Source organism: Acipenser ruthenus, chromosome 9 (assembly GCF_902713425.1).
Source record: "Acipenser ruthenus chromosome 9, fAciRut3.2 maternal haplotype, whole genome shotgun sequence".
NCBI classification, from domain to species: domain Eukaryota; kingdom Metazoa; phylum Chordata; class Actinopteri; order Acipenseriformes; family Acipenseridae; genus Acipenser; species Acipenser ruthenus.
Window position 1 is genome coordinate 58,332,444 of NC_081197.1, and position 18,315 is coordinate 58,350,758.

Genomic DNA, 18,315 nt, shown 5'->3' on the forward strand with positions numbered 1-18,315 from the left:
AGACATCACTTCACCTGTATCACGATATAAAATGTATTTGCACCACGAGCACTGCTGCACGCACCCAGGACTGGTGACCGTGTTTGTATGTTGTGTGTGTATTTGTTTATTATTTGGGACTGCAAACCCTTTATTTAGAACAGAGCAATACACATTGTTGTACATTGCCTGGAATTATTATTTAGCAGGTCACCAGATCAGGATTATTGTCTGCCTTTCATTGATCACCACATCACTCCTGCACCTGCACACTGTTAACCACTTTGCCACACTGCTAAACAGTGTTCTATACCGTATACTAAATGCTGACTATCCAGTAGGAAACAGGTACAGTACATATTGTCTCCAGATCCCATCTCTTACTGGTCAGCAGCTCAACTAGCAGTGGCTGAGATGTTCTTCATGGTTGTCATTGTTGTACTGACCATCTGTCATTGCAGTGACTTCTCTGTTGTTGTAGATCCAGGTTACAATAGGCACAGGGGAGCTGATCACATTGCAGACAATTTCAGCATCCTCCCCCTGACGGAACTCCTGGGGAGTCTTCACATCATGGAACGTCAGCTTCTCTGCAAGGTTAAACGACAGAGAGACACAGAGAGGGTCAAGCAGTGCAATTAAAATGAGAGGTGTGTCAGGTTTACGAATACAATACAAATTCCACATGCACTTCCATTCTATTAAGGGGCTGCCGATGTGCCGATGCTTATTAAAGTGAAATATAAATGGATTTCTGTTTTTCTCTGCTTTCAATTTCACAACATGCAGCTCTGACGGCTTGAAAGAATTAGATTGTCATGCTGTGGAGAAAGGCATCCATTTGACTGGTACCCACTAGTTCTGGTTTTAACAGATTAAAATACGTTTTAGCTGCTGATTAGTCTTACAGTACATCTTAAGTGTTTCTTAACTTTTAAATATTCATCTTTTTTCTTGTAACAATTATTCAGGCTTGCTATAAAGTCATCTCAATAGCTTTGTTCTTGCAGAGAAAAATTTCCCTAGTTAACAACGCTTGTTTAAAGAATGCTTAGGCAAAGTCTATTTTTATCAATAAATACATTTCAATTTAATGAAACTGTTGTAGGCTATTCTCTTAGAAGCGTTTTACCGCAGTACATTTGCACAGTCATTTTGCATTTTTCCAATGCGTTTCCCACGGCTATACTACAGTATGCATTTACCATAGTCTACCATAGTTTGCCATGTTTTTAATATGCTTTACTACACCTTTCTGGGATCTACATTGCTTACCTATACTTAGTGTTCCACGTTTCTGGTTTATTCTGAATTTTATCAAAAAATTACAGGATTTTTTTTTTTTTTTTTAACTGGACGTCGGTTTTTACTGATTTATACAGGATTTTTGTCTATTATTCAATATTTTCCCGGTTCTATTTTCTAGGAAATACACAATATTTTGATTTAAAAAGCTGTTTTATTTTGACTCCGACATTGTAATAAGCAGCCCTACACTGTATCCTAGGATACAGCAGACGTTTAAACATCAGAGCATAAAATAACATTCAAACGTGGTTCTCTGTCACTTCGCAAACACATCATCACCTGATCATGTTGGCCAATCAAAGTCTGATTATTGTGGCAATTACTGGGCATAATAACTACTAGCTTGATCAAAAACGAAATTAAAATACTTACACGAAAATATAATAATTTTAGTGGATGAGGAATGGGGAGAAGACGTATATCAATTTATGAATATTCAAAAGAAAATTAATGTTTCAAAGTATACAAAAGGTGGGTCAGATGAAGCAGAGGATGCATAGCGCAGCAAATACTGCTGCACTGAGTTACATGTTCATGCTGAGTTAATAAAAGAACATACTGAAAAATAAGCGACACATTAAACTAAAACAATAAAGTGAACAGAGAGGCGAGCAATCCATTTATGTGGCTTTTACACATGCTTTAATAAAAAGAAAGCACAGAATGTGTTTATGAGTTTCTCAGAGCACTGTGCTTTGCTGGACAGCCACTGTTTATTGCAGAGAGGTATGTATTGGTGACTTTGTGTGACAGCACTGTCTGTCCATCAGCTAAAATACTGCCTAATGCCGACAATCTTACTTGTAAATATTTGACAGAACATGGTGATGTTTTAGTTGGTAAACTTATGGAACGCATGGATGGAAATGTCCAGTGTGATTTCTGACGCGTCTCCCAATGCCGTGGACCATCCAGTTCTGTCAATTTTGTTTTCTTTTTATGATTTCAAGGCAAATAAACCTGGTTTGTTTTGTGCAGATGTCATGTTCATACTTTCTGTAGAAACTATTTCCGTCAGCACAGTGATTGCCCAAACGTTCGCAAAGTACCAGCTAACTTGGTAAAATGTGGCTTTGACTTGCACAGATTCTGCTTCATCATACATGCCAGGGACATTATTAATCATATTCCACATGTGAAGAGTGTATGCTGAGATTTTTTCCACCCAATTTTTACCAATGTTTGAAAACTGTTTTTTACCGATTTCATCCCTATTTTAATATTTGTAAAATAAACTCCCGGAGATAAAAACCAAAAACACAGAACACTACCCATGCTTTTATTATGGTAAACATTTTAAGGATAGCCAGATATCCGAAGACAGTGTGAGCTCAGTGTCTGGAACTGGTTTTCAGTTAGTCCAAGTAAGGCTTAGTGTGGTTTTCTGGCATTGCACACTGAGGTTAGATAGTTCTATACTTAATATCAATAAGCAACATTTTGAGCATTACACATTTGCAGCTGCATTGTTTTAGGGGTTATACTCCCAATCCACATGTCAGTTTATTCCAGAAATCCACGAGAAATGAATCGCACTTTTAATTATAATTTATATTTTACTGCCAAACAGGCAGCCTCAAGCTAAACTCATGATCCAAAAGCAAGAACTTATAACTATAACTTGTTTTACCTGGAAGAAAAAAAAACACATTAAAAGTAGACCATTGTACTGCAGTACTAGAACAGCATGAACATGATTTCATTCATCTTGGAAATTCAGTTAATCTGAAAAACAAAAGACTGTGTGATAATGATGATATGCATAATGCAGATGTGTGTCTGTGTTTGCAACATTCTGATTACAGCGTGTTCCTTACGGTATTTTCTATTCAGTTAATTGTGGTGGTGGATAACAAAGTCAGCTTTACCAAACAATGAACACAGAATTCAAGTAAGCAAGTGGGTGTTTTTGGTAATATGGAGACAGGCAACATAATGCCAACATAAAGGCAGGGAGGCTGCACTATTCCACATCCTGGAGCTGCTAATAGTTATTTTCCTGCAGGGAGACACATGATACTCCCATTTCACAATGAGCTTTCACCTGAGTGTCCCACCTCAATGTGACTGATGAAGCTCACAATAAAGCTTGGAATGGCTCAAACAACGGTATGTCTTTAATCCAACATTTGAGAGATACCGAACACTATTAGGATAGCATCTAGCAGTTAATTGCAAAGTAATTCATCCTACAATAAAGAGTAAAACATACCTTCAGAAACCTAGAGTAAAAGAGTCAGGCTTGGTGATGCACTGACACGGGAGATGAGTACATGCACATGGGTTTATAAAGACGTGTCTGCTGGTAACTCGATATGCTAATCGCACAAGACTCCAGCTTGTTCAGAACCATTCCAACTGTCTCCTAAGTCTTCCCCAAATTCAGTAGATTCAGATTCAACAATGAATAAGTTCAAGGCCCTATTACTGGTTTAAGTGCTGTACATTTTCACATATCAAGCTCTTAAACAACGTGTGCTTTCCCCAACCCTACTAAGCCCAACTCATATATATTATATCTATCTATCTATATCTATATACATATGTTGTAACCGGGCTGCTTCTACTCGGGTTCTCTGCCCCTTTGAAAATTGGATACAGGAACTTTCAGTTTTAGCGCGGTTACGCACTTTTATTATAACACAGTAAACAAAAACAAAAATAAACACCTAGCTCTCACGAGCACTAACTAAAACACACAGGAACACACTAAACTGTAACAGGACAGCTAAGCTGTTTACCTGCCAAAGCCAAAAATCAAACAAAAACAAAACACACCGTTTTTAAACAAAAAACACAAAAAGGCTTCCACACAGTACCTTAATCTTCATACGCTTGCGCACACTAACAAGTGGGCTATCTGCACAGCAGCCCCAAACAGACTGCTTTCCTTAAATACCCTGCACCTGGCTCTAATTTACAATGATAGTCAGGTGCAGGGGATCATTACTAAATCAAACAATTAACAAATTAGTTTGGCAGGGAGATTTTAACTCCCTCCCTGCCACAAACACACATTTTCCTTCTGCTGGCTAGTTGCCATGCCACAATATAGATATGTACAACATATCGAAACATTGGGCAGCTGGCTCTTTGAGCTAAAATATATATATATATATATATATATAAAACACAAATTAATAAGATGGGAAAACTTACGATAGATTTCCAGAACCACCGTGGCTTCCTGTGTCTGCCCCTTGGCGTTGGCTGCTTGGCACCGGTATATACCGGCATCCTCCACATTGGCGTTGTAGATGGTGAGTCGGGAGCGAATGGACTCGGTCTGCAGGACCACGCGCTGCGAGGATACAATCCTGTCTCCCTGCGGATTGAACCACTCTATACTGACTGGCTCTCCGATTGCTGCAAACAAACACAGCAGAGACACATCAGCCCTAGTAGTGCCCAGTAACATTACCCCATGTAATGGACAAACACAGCAGAGACACATCAGACCTAGCAGTGCCCAGTAACATTACCCCATGTAATGGACAAACACAGCAGAGACACATCAGCCCTAGCAGTGCCCAGTAACATTACTGTAAGTTTTTTTTTTAATAGTATTGGAACTCATTTTTGTTTTAAAATATGTTATTTTCTGTAACAAATTGAACTCAGGAGCAAGCTGGGTGTGGTATTTGAGTTTAGGAATTTAGGAGGAGGCCCCTGCTTGCATGGGGGGGTGGGTGAATCTCAGAGATAATAGATTTGAAAGGAATGTCTTTGTGCAGGTTTCACTGTGTTACCCGGCACATTAGATTATGCCACCTTGAACATAGAAGAAGGAGGGGTCATAAATGATGTCATTACAAGGGCGTGTGTTAAAAGCTACAAAACTAAAATGAATGTGTTGTTCAGGGCTCAGTTTTCAATCTCACTGAAGCCCAGAGCTTGCAACTCTGTTCATTTAAAATGATTCTTTTTCTGAGCTATACCAATAAACATATATTTGACATCAATAATATTGTTTATCAGTTGTATTTGTCTCTGCATTACCCTGTCTAATGGACAAACCCAGTAGAGATACATCAGCCCTAGCAGTGTCCAGTAACATTACCCTATGTAATTGGGGCAGTCCAAAAAAAAGGTCTTGCACAACTTGAGAATGTAAGGATGAAAATCTGGAATTTTATAATTCAACAAAAGGCAGATTGCAATACAGTACTGGCCAAAAGTAATACTCTAACAAATGCAATACATTTTGCAGTTTGAATGTGGGCTGAAGGACAACTTTATAAAAACAAAAACGCTGAAAGGTAAAACCCATGACAGATACAGTAAGAGAAAACAGGCAGCAGTTTACAGAGGTCATTTTTGCAACTGCCAACAAGATTATGGGTAAGAATAGACACTGGCAGTAATAGAAGTGATGAGTGCAGAAGAGGATACATCCAGGAAAGTCATGACAGAGAAAGATATAGGAGGAATTATTATTATTATTATTTATTATTTATTATTATTATTATTATTATTTGTATTATTATTTTTATTATTATTATTATTAATTATTTATTTAGCAGATGTTTTTATCCAAAGCGACTTACAGAGACTAGGGGTGAACTAATCATCAACAAATCATCACACTGCTGAAAGATTACTTGATCTGCACAAATTGTTAATCCAGCTATTTGGCAATATCTGAATTATATACTATACATAGAGACAACCAATCAAGTCTCATTGTGTCTCAGCATGCGTCCATTAATCATGGTATACTGGTGAAGAATTCCATGCCTCGATCAAAGACTATTCATGTATGTATAAAAGGGCCAAGGCTGTATGAAAACTGCAAACAAGAAGTTCTCACCCACAGGGGTCATAACCCATAGTTGCATTGCACCACACAACAATGTCCTTTAGAGATGCATTCATCCACGCTTACATATGATAAGTCAATTTCAATATATTCATAATGAGACCTGCAGCATCACCAAGCACGCCATCCCTCTGGTTCTCATTTCATTAAACTTGTATATTATTGATAAATGAAACCTGTGTAGCCTCATGGCAGTTGTCTACACATAAAACCCCTGTTTAGTAAAACCGGCATCTTTGGCTAATTGTCCAATAATCACTGAGAAGACTTTCAGAATACACAGTATTAATGAACTGGAGTTTCATGCAGTATCTAAAGGTGACCAGTGGACTTCCTCATGCCACTGGGTCCAGCAAATAGAGATCCCTGGGGACCTTCTGGATGTGTCATTCTTAGTTTCCATGAACTCACAACTGCATGAACATATTAATCATAAACAACCTGATTTGCCACCAGTAACAGTCTCTCAGAAGCTAAATGAATACAGAGGAACAATGCAGGTTCCACAGTGTTGCCAGCACTTCCTTCTCAAGCACAGAGCTGTGGAAGGCCGATTGTATTTCATCTGGATTGAGCTGGCATGGAGGCGGTATTCTGTGGTCACCGGGACACTGGTTTGCCCTTGAGGAGCGAAGCTGTTCTATGAGATATTCTGTGCTGATCAAGCCACATTACTCTATTCAGAGAATCTACACTGGAACCATGAGAAGTTTTTATAGCTGTGTAGACTGATTCACATTTTTTCTTATATCAATCAAATTAGACTTTTTTTGCATAGCACACAGTGCGCATGCTGGTCAAAATGTGTATCTGCAGTTATTTTGAATTAAAAAAGGTATATTATTATTATTATTATTATAATTTATTTCTTAGCAGACGCCCTTATCCAGAGCGACTTACAATTGTTACAAGATTTACATACAGTTACATTATTTTATTTTTTTTACACATTATTTTTACATGCAATTACCCATTTATACAGTTGGGTTTTTACTGGAGCAATCTAGGTAAAGTACCTTGCTCAAGGGTACAGCAGCAGTGCCCCCACCTGGGATTGAACCCACGACCCTCCGGTCAAGAATCCAGAGCCCTAACCACTACTCCACACTGCTGCCCTATATCAAATAACACGTCAGCTCTAACGGCCTGGTCACACGGGCGACATTTGTTGACGGCAAAAGGGGGGCGACAGATGTTGCCGGCTTGTCGCCTCGTGTGATCACCCTGGGCAACACCCCGGTGACACACCGGCAATACGCCAGCGACATGTCTCCCACTTAGGACGATGTTCTATTTTTCAGGCAACACAAGGGCAACATTTTCAATACCAGTCAATCAAATTTGATAGTAGTGTCACATGATGATAAGACTCGACCATAACATCAGACAGACAGTGTATATGACGCATTCTGATTCCTGCATTTCATTCAATTAATTATATGTGGTCTATAGATATGCAATACAGTGAGTATGTGGATAAGTGAATTTTAATGTCCACGATTACAATAACATATTTAAGCTATGAATACATTCTACAATAATAAAATACACGTGTAGCGTATTTTTTAAAATATGTTTTATTTTAAATTAATTTGCCGTGTATGCAGTTATGGAGGATAATTTGAGTCAAAATTAAAAAATAAATACATAAATAAATATTAGATGTAATTTATTTTGATTTGTATGTATTTATTTATTTAGTTATTTATTTAGTTATTTATTTATTTCATTTGTTATAATGTAATTAGTACATTTTTATATCATAGTCTTCCTTCGCAGCATGTTTACATCTCATGACACAAACTTGCATTATGATTGGTTTGCATTACGTTGTTGCCTGTGTGTTGCCAGCTTGTCACCAGCTGGCAACATCTGAAAGTTCTGCTAAAGCCAGAAGGGAACTTTTAAAAAGTCTTTTCATTTGTACCTTGTTCTTTAAAAGCTGGTTCTGTCATCCAGCTTTCAAGAGCTGTGTTATGTGATCTGCATGTTTGAATAAATATGCCTGTTTGAAAAACACATTCTGTGCTTGACGCAAGCATTTTCATTTTTCCCCAGAATTCTAAAATGTCATATTTTACTATGATGTTATTATCTTTTTTTTAATTTTTATTATTATTATTTATTTATTTATTTTATTGAAAGTATGTTTAAATAAATGAAAAGTACTATAATGTCAATAAAAAAATACAAACAAAAAAAAACAAGTTCTTGTAAGAAACAGGTTAGCGTCTGTTCCTCTGATTTTCATCTGAAACAAAAACACAATGAAAATGTGAAAAAAGTTATCAAAAGTGCCCAGCCATTTAAAGTGGAGATATCAAAAACACAGCCAAGTTTCAAGAAACTATTTGGGCAACCTTGCCCAGCACAAAACAAACAGGCACAACTGTAAAAGCGGTGGGGGTCAAGGTTGCCCCAATTGTTTCTAACTTGGCTTGTGTTTTTCATGCAAGTTTGATCTGCTTTTATTCCACCTGAAAAACACAAGCCAAGTTAGTAGAAACAATTGGGGCACTGACAGTATAACACAACATGCTTGCAAACTAAAGGTTATACTTTCAAATCCCACGCACGCCAGACTTGTTTTATATTTATGTAAAAAACATATATTTTTTTTGCAGACAAATGTTCCTTTTTAAAACAGAAATAATTCATTTAATATAAATGATATAGACGTCACAATAAGTGTGTTCCCTAGTATATTTCCATGTTGACAAAACAAGTTAATTGTCATTAAACTCGGATGTCCAGTAATATACATATGCGTGGATGAAAGTGCCTGTGGTGTGTTTTGTTTGATGTTCACCTAACCTTAGTTAGCTCCAATAAAAACAAAATTTCAGATCTATTCAGCTTCATACCTGTGCAGGTGAAGAATTTGGACTCCCCCACACTCAGCTCCACTTTGCTCAGTGAAATCGTCACTTGAAGAACAGCTGGAAAAGAGACAGTGAAAGATGGATGTCAGCAAAGAGCATGTCAAAAACAATCTGCAAGTCTCAGGGGGATGCTTTTGAAAAATCCTGTTGCATTGGCAGTTTCAGAACTCATCCCTCAGTCACAGAAACACATTTTCACAAACAAGTGTCCCTTTTAATCAAGACCAGATGAAAGGATGTGCCTGAAACCTCATTTGCTGGTTTCTGCAGGTTTAGATACTCCTACTCCATAAGAAAATAGAACTTCACTTGGATTCCTGCAAACTATGGCAACTAAATATGAATTGAACCCTTACAAAGTGTCATTACATGATGCACACATGAAGTGCCACTTTATTAATGCTTACAACTACGTACAAACATATGTACAGAAAAGTGAAGCATTGCCTTAGCGACTTTAAAGAGAGGAGCTCTTACACGCAGACAGTATAATCAGAGCTTTTACAGCACTCTCACCAGTGACCTAAATTAACCATCATTGATGGATCAAACTCTTAGGCTCTCATACAGATTCAAAACCCACATCTCCATTTCCTCCTGAATTAATAATACAAAGAACTATATTTTATAATGGCCATTTACTGCTTTGTATTCCCATCCAAGTGCCAGGATGAGACCACGAGAATGAAATTCACTTTTAGTCTTCCAAGTTGGAATAATATACATCAGTGCCCCAGGAAATGCATAAGATAGAATGAACTACTTGCTTTTACAACTGACTGAAGAAAACCTAACAGAGAAAAGAACATTGGATGAGTGGATTTTGTAGTTAAAGTGTTAATTTTCTTTTAGGCTGATCCTCTCCTGAGAATATTTTGTATGCTGGTGTGTATTGTTTCTTTCTCCATATGAATATTACAAACTATTTGTAACAGCATTACTCCACCTTTAATTGATAGTACTGGCACCCCACTATAACCTGTGGATCTGCACCCTAACTGATTTTGGGCAGATTCCAATTTCAACATGTTTTGTCTTGAGATTCAGCACTGTAGCCTGCCTAAAACTACACAATGAGTTTCTAAGTGTCAAGTACAGGTATTGTTCAAAGCGCTACCTCTTTTTTGCAGTATGACATAGAAAGGGGGGAGTTAGGCTTTTTTTTACTATAACTGGTGTAGTAACATGGGCCTTGATTCATAATTGAAAACAAACAAACAAAAAAAAAAAAAACTTGATCTTTCAGGTAAATTTTTGAGTACAAACTCCAATTTAGGGTTTTCAAAAGTGTGTATATTTCATGGGAACCGTACAACCCGAAGTGGTTTATACGACTTATAAAACGGCTATTTCAAAGTTAATTGTCGTTTAGGAGAAGAAAAATTATTAAAACACTTTTAAATTAAAAAAAAAATAATAATACAAGACTTGCATTATGTGTGCATCTGCAGTGTTATATAGTCCCAAAGGACAAAACATTACATTTGCATTCAAGAATTTGTTTTAAGCTTTACTTGTTTAAAATCAACTGCACATTTCCATTTATTGAGAATTTGTGCATTGAAAGCAGCATCTCATAAGTAGAGGACATAGTACAAGTTGATAATGTGGATGGCCTGGGCGGGGTTTCAAATGAAACTGAGAAAAAATTTGATTTGAGGTGAGGATAGAATTGAACTCCATTGGTTTCTGTTTTGCAAAGTTGGAGTCTAGTAGATTAGCAAACTGCTTTCAGATTGATGTCCGGTTACACTCAGACATTATTTCCCTTGATGCCAGCCTGGCTTCTGAAAGTAGGTGCAGTAGGTGCACCACTGTACTTCTCAAGCAGTGGTTGTACAGCGTTGCGAGAGACTGGCTGTTGCTTAGTTTAGGCATAATCACCAGGACAAATGAATAAAATATGGAATGTCTGGTGGCTTCTTAATAAACAAATGTACCACTTCAGAGTTTATAGTCTAGGTTGCTTATACATTACAACGCATTATCCAGTTACTGTGTGGTCCATGGTTAAAGAATAGGGCTTGTAACCAGGAGGTCCCTGGTTCAAATCCCATCTGAGCTACTGACTCATTGCGTGACCCTGAGCAAGTCACTTAAACTCCTTGTGCTCTTTTGGGTGAGACGTAGTTGTAAGTGACTCCGCAGCTGATGCATAGTTCACACACCCTAGTCTCTGTAAGTCACCTTGGATAAAGGCATCTGCTAAATAAACAAATAACACTGTGCTTCGCATATTAGTTAACTTCTTATTTCGTATAGAATAATTCCAGGTGTATAGGCTTTTCAAATTTGAGAAACAATAAGTTTTATTTACTTACATCCATGGCAGTCAAACGGGTGGAAAATCCTTCCATTGTACAGCAATATGTTCAACAACACTAACTCCATACAGCTTCATACGAACAGTCTTCAGTTTAACTACAGCGCGATTTGATTGGCACTTGTAATGCTGCAATTTGCATATCTCTAGATTAGCATTACAAGAGCCAATCAAATCGCATGGAAGCACAATGCGGGTGGAGCTTATTTGCATACAAACTCCAGATTTAGCTGGCCAGTTGAATATTAGAGCTAAATGTTAAATCTTGTAACTAGATTTATAAATTATATCTGAATGTACATGTTAAAAAAATATATTTATTTATTTTTGTTTACTTGAAATGTATTTTTGTTTACAACTGTAAGTCACCCTGGACAAGGGTTCTGCTAAGAAATAAATAATAATAATCTTAATAAATATGGGGAAAAATTACAAGATTTAAGTTAAATCTGGAAAAAAACGCTTTTTTTTTTACACATTATTAGGTCAAAGAGCCAGCTGCCCAAGGTCTGTATATATGTTGTACATATCTTTCTGGTAAAATCCTGGTAGAAATCAAAGTGCCTCTTGAAAATATTGATTAAAGGTGGCCATACACATGAATTATGCATGCATCTTATGTAACGGGTTTGTACACTAATTCATTTGAAATCCTATGAAACCCCTAATGCTCACCCTAATTCATCTAAAAGTGACACCCGGAAATGAGCCTGTGTTTACAGCACCCTCATGCAAAGGGGAGATTCATTTGTGTGAGGCCCCAAGGGCATCACCGAAGGAGTCGAACTGGACACAACGTGCAGGTTTAATCTGACAGCTGCCGTGAGGATTGATTACAGCACTATGAGTGTTGGAACTGGTGCTGTGGCATGTAAGTGGCCCTTCCACTTGCTTTAAATCACTTTACAATGAGGGTCACAATAACCTTTAAGCTCTGCACTGCACATTGCACACAAACAACATGAACGTCAGACAGAACTATTCAGAAACTGTAATTTCATTTTAAAGCCAAAAGATGGCAGCAGACAGGTTTCTTATGTTCAATATCACAAGCTCTCCTCCATTTACACAAAAACTACTTCATAAGACCCAATGAAAATGACACTTGAATAGCTAAGGCGATACTTGCAGATTGACTCAGCACTATAGACTCAAAACATCTTTAAGATTGTATATAGACAAACTATAGTGCCTTGCATAAGTATTCACCCCCCTTGGACTTTTCCACATTTTGTAGTGTTACAACCTAGAATTAAAATGGATTAATTAGGATTTTTTGTCACTTATCTATACAAAATAGTTCATAATGTCGAAGTGGGGAAAAAAATCTACATATTTTTCAAAATTATTTACAAATAAAAAAAACTGAAAAGTCTTTATTGCATTCACCCCCTTTGCTGTGACACCCCTAAATAAGCTCTGGTGCAACCAATTGCCTTCAGAAGTCACATAATTAGTTGAATGGAGTCCACCTGTGTGCAATTAAAGTGTCACATGATCTCAGATTAAATACAGCTGTTTCTGGAAGGCCCCAGAGTTTGTTAGAGAGCATATCTAAACAAACAGCATCATGAAGACCAAGGAGCTATCAAAACGGGATAAAGTTCTGGAGAAGCACCAATCAGGGTTGGGTTATAAAAAAATATCCCAAACTTTGAACATCCCCCAGTGCACCGTTAAATCCATTATTAAAAAATGGAAAGAATATGGCACAACCGCGACTCTGCCTAGAGAAGGCTGTCCACCAAAACTCAGTGACCAGGTAAGGAGGGCATTAGTCAGAGAAGCAACCAAGAGGCCAATGGTAACTCTGAAGGAGCTGGAGAGATCCACAGCTGAGATGGGAGAAACCGTCCATGGGACAACTATAACCCGGACACTCCACAAAGCTGGGCTTTATGGAAGAGTGGCGAGAAGAAAACCATTGCTGAAAAAAAACCATGTCAAATTCCGTTTGGATTTTGCCAAAAGGCATGTGGGAGACACAGCAAACATGTGGAAAAAGGTTCTCTGGTCTGATGAGACCAAAATTGAACTTTTTGGCCTTAGCACAAAACACTATGTGTGGTGCAAAGCCAACACTGCTCATCACCCTGAGAACACTATCCCCACGGTGAAGCATGGTGGTGGCAGCATCATGTTATGGGGTTGCTTTTCATCGGCAGGGACTGGAAAACTGGTCAGGATTGAGGGCAAGATGGATGGAGCCAAAAATTCTAGAGGAAAACCTGTTTCAGTCTGCAAGAGACCTGGGACTGGAGCAGAGGTTCACCTTCCAGCAGGACAATGACCCTAAACACACAGCCAAAGCTACACTGGAGTGGTTTAAAAACAAGAACCTGAATGTCTTAAAATGGCCCAGTCAAAGCCCAGACCTCAATCCGATTGAGAATCTGTGGCAAGACTTGAAAATTGCTGTTCACCAATGGTCCCCATCCAACTTGACAGAGCTTGAGCAATTTTGCTAAAAAGAATGGGCAAAAATTGCAGGATCCAGAGGTGCAAAGCTGGTAGAGACTTACCCAAAAAGACTCACAGCTGTAATTGCAGCCAAAGGTGCTTCTACCAAGTATTGACTCAGGGGGGTGAATACTTATGCAACCAACAAATGTCTTTTTTTTGTTTAATTAACTTTTGTGTCACAATAAAAAATATTTTGCACCTTCAAAGTGTTATGTTGTGTAAATCAAATGGTAAAAATCCCAATTAAATCAATTTTAATTCCAGGTTGTAACAAATTTGGAAAAGTCCAAGGTGGGTGAATACTTATGCAAGGCACTGTAGCTGTTCCTATCGGGGCTGAAGAACTGAGCAGTGAAATAATAAAAACACATTGACTGGGGGCTAAGAGGTTAAATGTCCCTGCATATGAACAAAGCACTCACTAGGCTTCTCCAGCCCCGCCCCACCCTTTCGTTCGCTATCGCTTTCATCTATGTAAGAAATAAATAATAATAATAATAATAGTCGTACATACCGATCAATCATCTCCGGATCACTCGTTTTATCACCAAACTCCTCAATATTGCGATCAAAGTCATTATTCTATTACTATAACATCTGAAAAAAGCTCTGCAAATGTCCATGATAGTCTCTGTGCGCTGACGCACTCAGCCAGCTTGTTTACTATGACCGCCCCGTTATCTGATACCTGATACCATGTATGACTAATCATGAGAGACGCCTTTTTTTTTTTTTTCGACTTGTCTCGGCTCCTGTCGCTACCACTCGGCAATTGAATGGTTCTCGGCTTTTTCCGGAGAAAAAACGACTAGAAACCCGTTTTTTGCGTTGCTATAATGATGTCGCACCCAGTCCGACAAAGGACCTGAGAGGAATAATTGCAATGTCGGACCCAGTCCGACAATGGACCGCAAAGGGTGTAGCTGTCAGGGGATGTCCAAATCACCAAACAAGAAACAGCTGGTCTTAATTAGCATATATATATATATATATATATATATATATATATATATATATATATATATATATATATATATATATATAATAATTTTAGTATTAAAATAGGTACAATAAAGACGGAACAGAATGCATTGTACAGAGGACGTTTACATTTAACAAAAACAATGTTATTTTGATTCTTGTACCCTTGCATGTATAGACGTTATCCTTCAGGCACCCTCTGCTGCAGCAAACCACAACTCAACTGTCACTATTTTATTTGAAGAAATGTCACACAACTCTCGCTAGAGATCTCGCTAAGATGATGTAAATAATAGTTAAATTAGCATATTGGGGCTTTCTTCATTAACATATTTCTTCTTAGTACATACGACAAAATGTTTACTTTACTAAGTGTCGTAACGAAAATGCTAATTGTGGTATGTTTGCACTGCGACTGGCTCATCTTAGTACATCGACCCCTAAGTGCTGTACGAGTATGTATTATCTGCTGACATTAAAGTACATTTGTGCTTCAGTATGCACTTTTTGCAAGTACTAAATTGGACAATTTTAGTCAGCCAGTTGAGATAGTTTGTTTTTTGAGAATTACTCTTTGATTGCTCTTAAAATATCAAGGAAAGTGTACACTTGCAAAGGGCATGCCCCCTTGATTGCAATGGTCAATATGTATTTCAAAATCATCTTAAATACCAACTAACTACTGAAGAAGCAGTGGCTGGAAATGCATGCTTTAATATGAACAGACTAATTTGATCATTCAACACCTGTGCATGTTTTCCTGCTAATTGAGTTCAGTGGCTGAGGAATAGCCTGATTTATTTTTTTAAAGTGATAATATCCTTCACATTTAGCTACCAGTGCCAGATCCTTCACATTGTAGCTGCCAGTGCCCGTAATTCAGTTTGTATCCTCCCTCATTTAAACAGGTACTACTGTTCTCTTAATTATGTTTAAAAAATAAAGCTGTTGAATTAAAACAAGTTTCCTAATTGTCTTTGCATGGAGGCTGGTACTAGGCACTGTTTTATGTTTTGTCAGAGTCTCTTTTTTGAACCGCTTGTGCTTTAGACTCAGTATTGAAAACAGTTTCCCACTGTCTTTATGGAAGGTTTTGGGGTACTGCTCAGCGCAGTCTTTTGCAGTTATATTCTGTGTGCTCGGTTCATTCTGTAGTTTAGGCGGAAGCTATTAACAGGTGTTGCTGGGTACCAAAATAAACTAAAGCAAATTAACAAAAACAGAATGAATTCTTCACCTTCACCCTTGTGATCGCAGAATGGCGCAATCCTGAAGGGACTGGCGATTAAACTTGTTAGCTTATGATTAAAAATAGTGTAGTGCTGGATGCATGCAAAATTCAATTCAAGTAGGTGAGTAAAAAATGTTCTTATCACATGTAGTCATATACTGTTTCATACATGCTAACATTCTGAGAATTAAATATTGTTATATACTGAACACTTGATGTGGCATATTTTATGCTTATAAACAGGTGTTAGACTGCAGTTTGGGGGGTGCACAATAAGGTCCTGCACCATCTTTCTATTCCTCCTCCACTGGTTGAATTAATCGCTGCTGCTGACGAGATGGATTGCTATATATTTTTTTCTTTTCATTAAAGGGAAGCTTGCGTAGGTGTTAAAGGTTGGACTATATAATTCTCAACCAGTGACCCATACTTTTCTGGTTTACACTGAGAATGTTGATTTACTATAATATCAAGATTGGACAATGTGTTTCACATATGGCCTGTTTTGTGGTTTCAGAGCGGTAAAGGGAAAGATAATATAAACTTGCTTGGCTATTCCTGCATTCAGATTACTGCTTATAGAGTTGTATTTATATCAACACAAATGGTGCATTTTTTTAAAATCCTGAAGGATTCATTGTGATCTCAGATCCTACAGAGGACTGGCGAAGCTGTGCAGGCTGCTGTAGCTACACGCTTACTGCAATGTTACAGAGCTCGTCATACCCTCTATATGATTTTGTGTTATGCAAAAAAATGACAAGAAATTAGACAGAAGTTCAATGGTGGACCAAATCCCAACAAATCCCAATTTACTGTGTGCTGTCAGAACATCGTGCTGTCAGCCCATTTGCTTTCCTTTTCACTGTTATTTCATTGTATAATCAAATCATTAAATCCTTTCCGGTAAAATGGTTCAGATTCAGAGTGATGTATTTAATGAGCTGTCGTGACAATAGTTACAATATATAATATATTACCTTAATAAACTAATACATAATGCATACTAAAAAAACAAATTAAAACTCATTCACAGAAGCATTAGTACAGTAACATATTTTAACCATTTAAGGTACAAGGGATATATGTGTCCCACAAATAAAATGATGCTAACTTGTAATGAGGTGCATGAAACAGTGTTTAAAATTTACTGGCAGGTTGGAGCTGGTCGTCCAAATTGTCAGTTTCCTCATGATACTTGAATCACTCTCAAATGTATTTTTCAATTCCTCATGTAACTTAAAGGGTTAAAGTGCCACTTCACTTGTATGATTAGGGCTTCTGTTTATCAGCAGGTTTTTTTTCTCTGTTTAATGTGCTTAGTTATATTCATGCTTTCCATAGCTGGCTAAAAAACAGTGTTTATCTGGGCTTTTAGTTTTTATACTGTCCTGGTGTTTTCACGTGTTGAAGCATCCTGAAAACTGCTAAAATCAAATAATAGCACAGATGGGAAACAGAGTGTGGGCCATATCGCTATATCCAAAAAATACAGTAAACCAGTGCCCCAAGCATGGGAGCATGGGGGGAGAGATATGGAAACAAATTATTAGCTAAAAAACTATATTTTATTCTAGAGAAATTCAATACAGTATGATATGTTATAAATGAATTAAGCAGAAACCAGAGGAAGAAAACCTGCAGCTGATAGTAAAATGTCACTGATTAATAAGCAGCTGGTATTTTGAACAGCTGTCTGGTTTCGTTGTACTGCAGTGAGGAGGGCAAGCATGCAAACACTCCCTTATTGAATCCCCCTGTCTGAAACCATACGGTGTGATAACAGGAGTGCCATCTTATTATAGGGTGTGTTTGTATGCAGACCCTGGTCAAAAACACTTAATGGCAGAATGCATTACAAAGTACAACATCACAAGTTGTGATTACTATTATTTATTTCTTAGCAGACGCCCTTATCCAGGGCAACTTACAACTTTAACATTATACATTATTTCACATTATACAGATATCACATTATTTTACATACAATTACCCATTTATACATTTGGGTTTTTACTGGAGCAATCTAGGTAAAGTACCTTGCTCAAGGGTACAACAGCAGTGTCCCCCACTGGGGATTGAACCCACAACCCTCCGGTCAAGAGTCCAGAGCACTAACCACTACTCCACACTGCTGCCCTTTATTATTAATCTTCTCAGTAATCATGTTCTCTCAATACATCATGTTTATTGAGTCATGTTCATCCTAACTTCATCGGCATGCATTCATCATAGGCAGGCACTTCTTTTAGGTGTCCTCTGGTCATCTGTTGCATACATGCAATTCTGTGCACAGACTTTTAAAAACAATCCACTTGTTTAAAAAAGA

The 18,315-nt window shown here is 37.7% G+C and overlaps 1 protein-coding gene across 4 annotated transcripts in view; it reads right to left on the reverse strand.

The window, feature by feature from the left end:
* The window catches only part of LOC117405817 (neural cell adhesion molecule 2-like), a 272,867-nt gene that overhangs the window by 80,418 nt on the left and 174,134 nt on the right, over positions 1-18,315 (reverse strand). For all 4 annotated transcript variants that reach the window (XM_059030327.1, XM_059030325.1, XM_059030326.1 and 1 more), the window contains 3 exons: positions 8,971-9,045; positions 4,447-4,653; positions 426-569 (listed from right to left, as the gene is read on the reverse strand). In XM_059030327.1, coding sequence (XP_058886310.1) covers positions 426-569; positions 4,447-4,653; positions 8,971-9,045 — 426 coding nt within the window. The remainder of the gene's footprint in view (positions 1-425; positions 570-4,446; positions 4,654-8,970; positions 9,046-18,315) is intronic.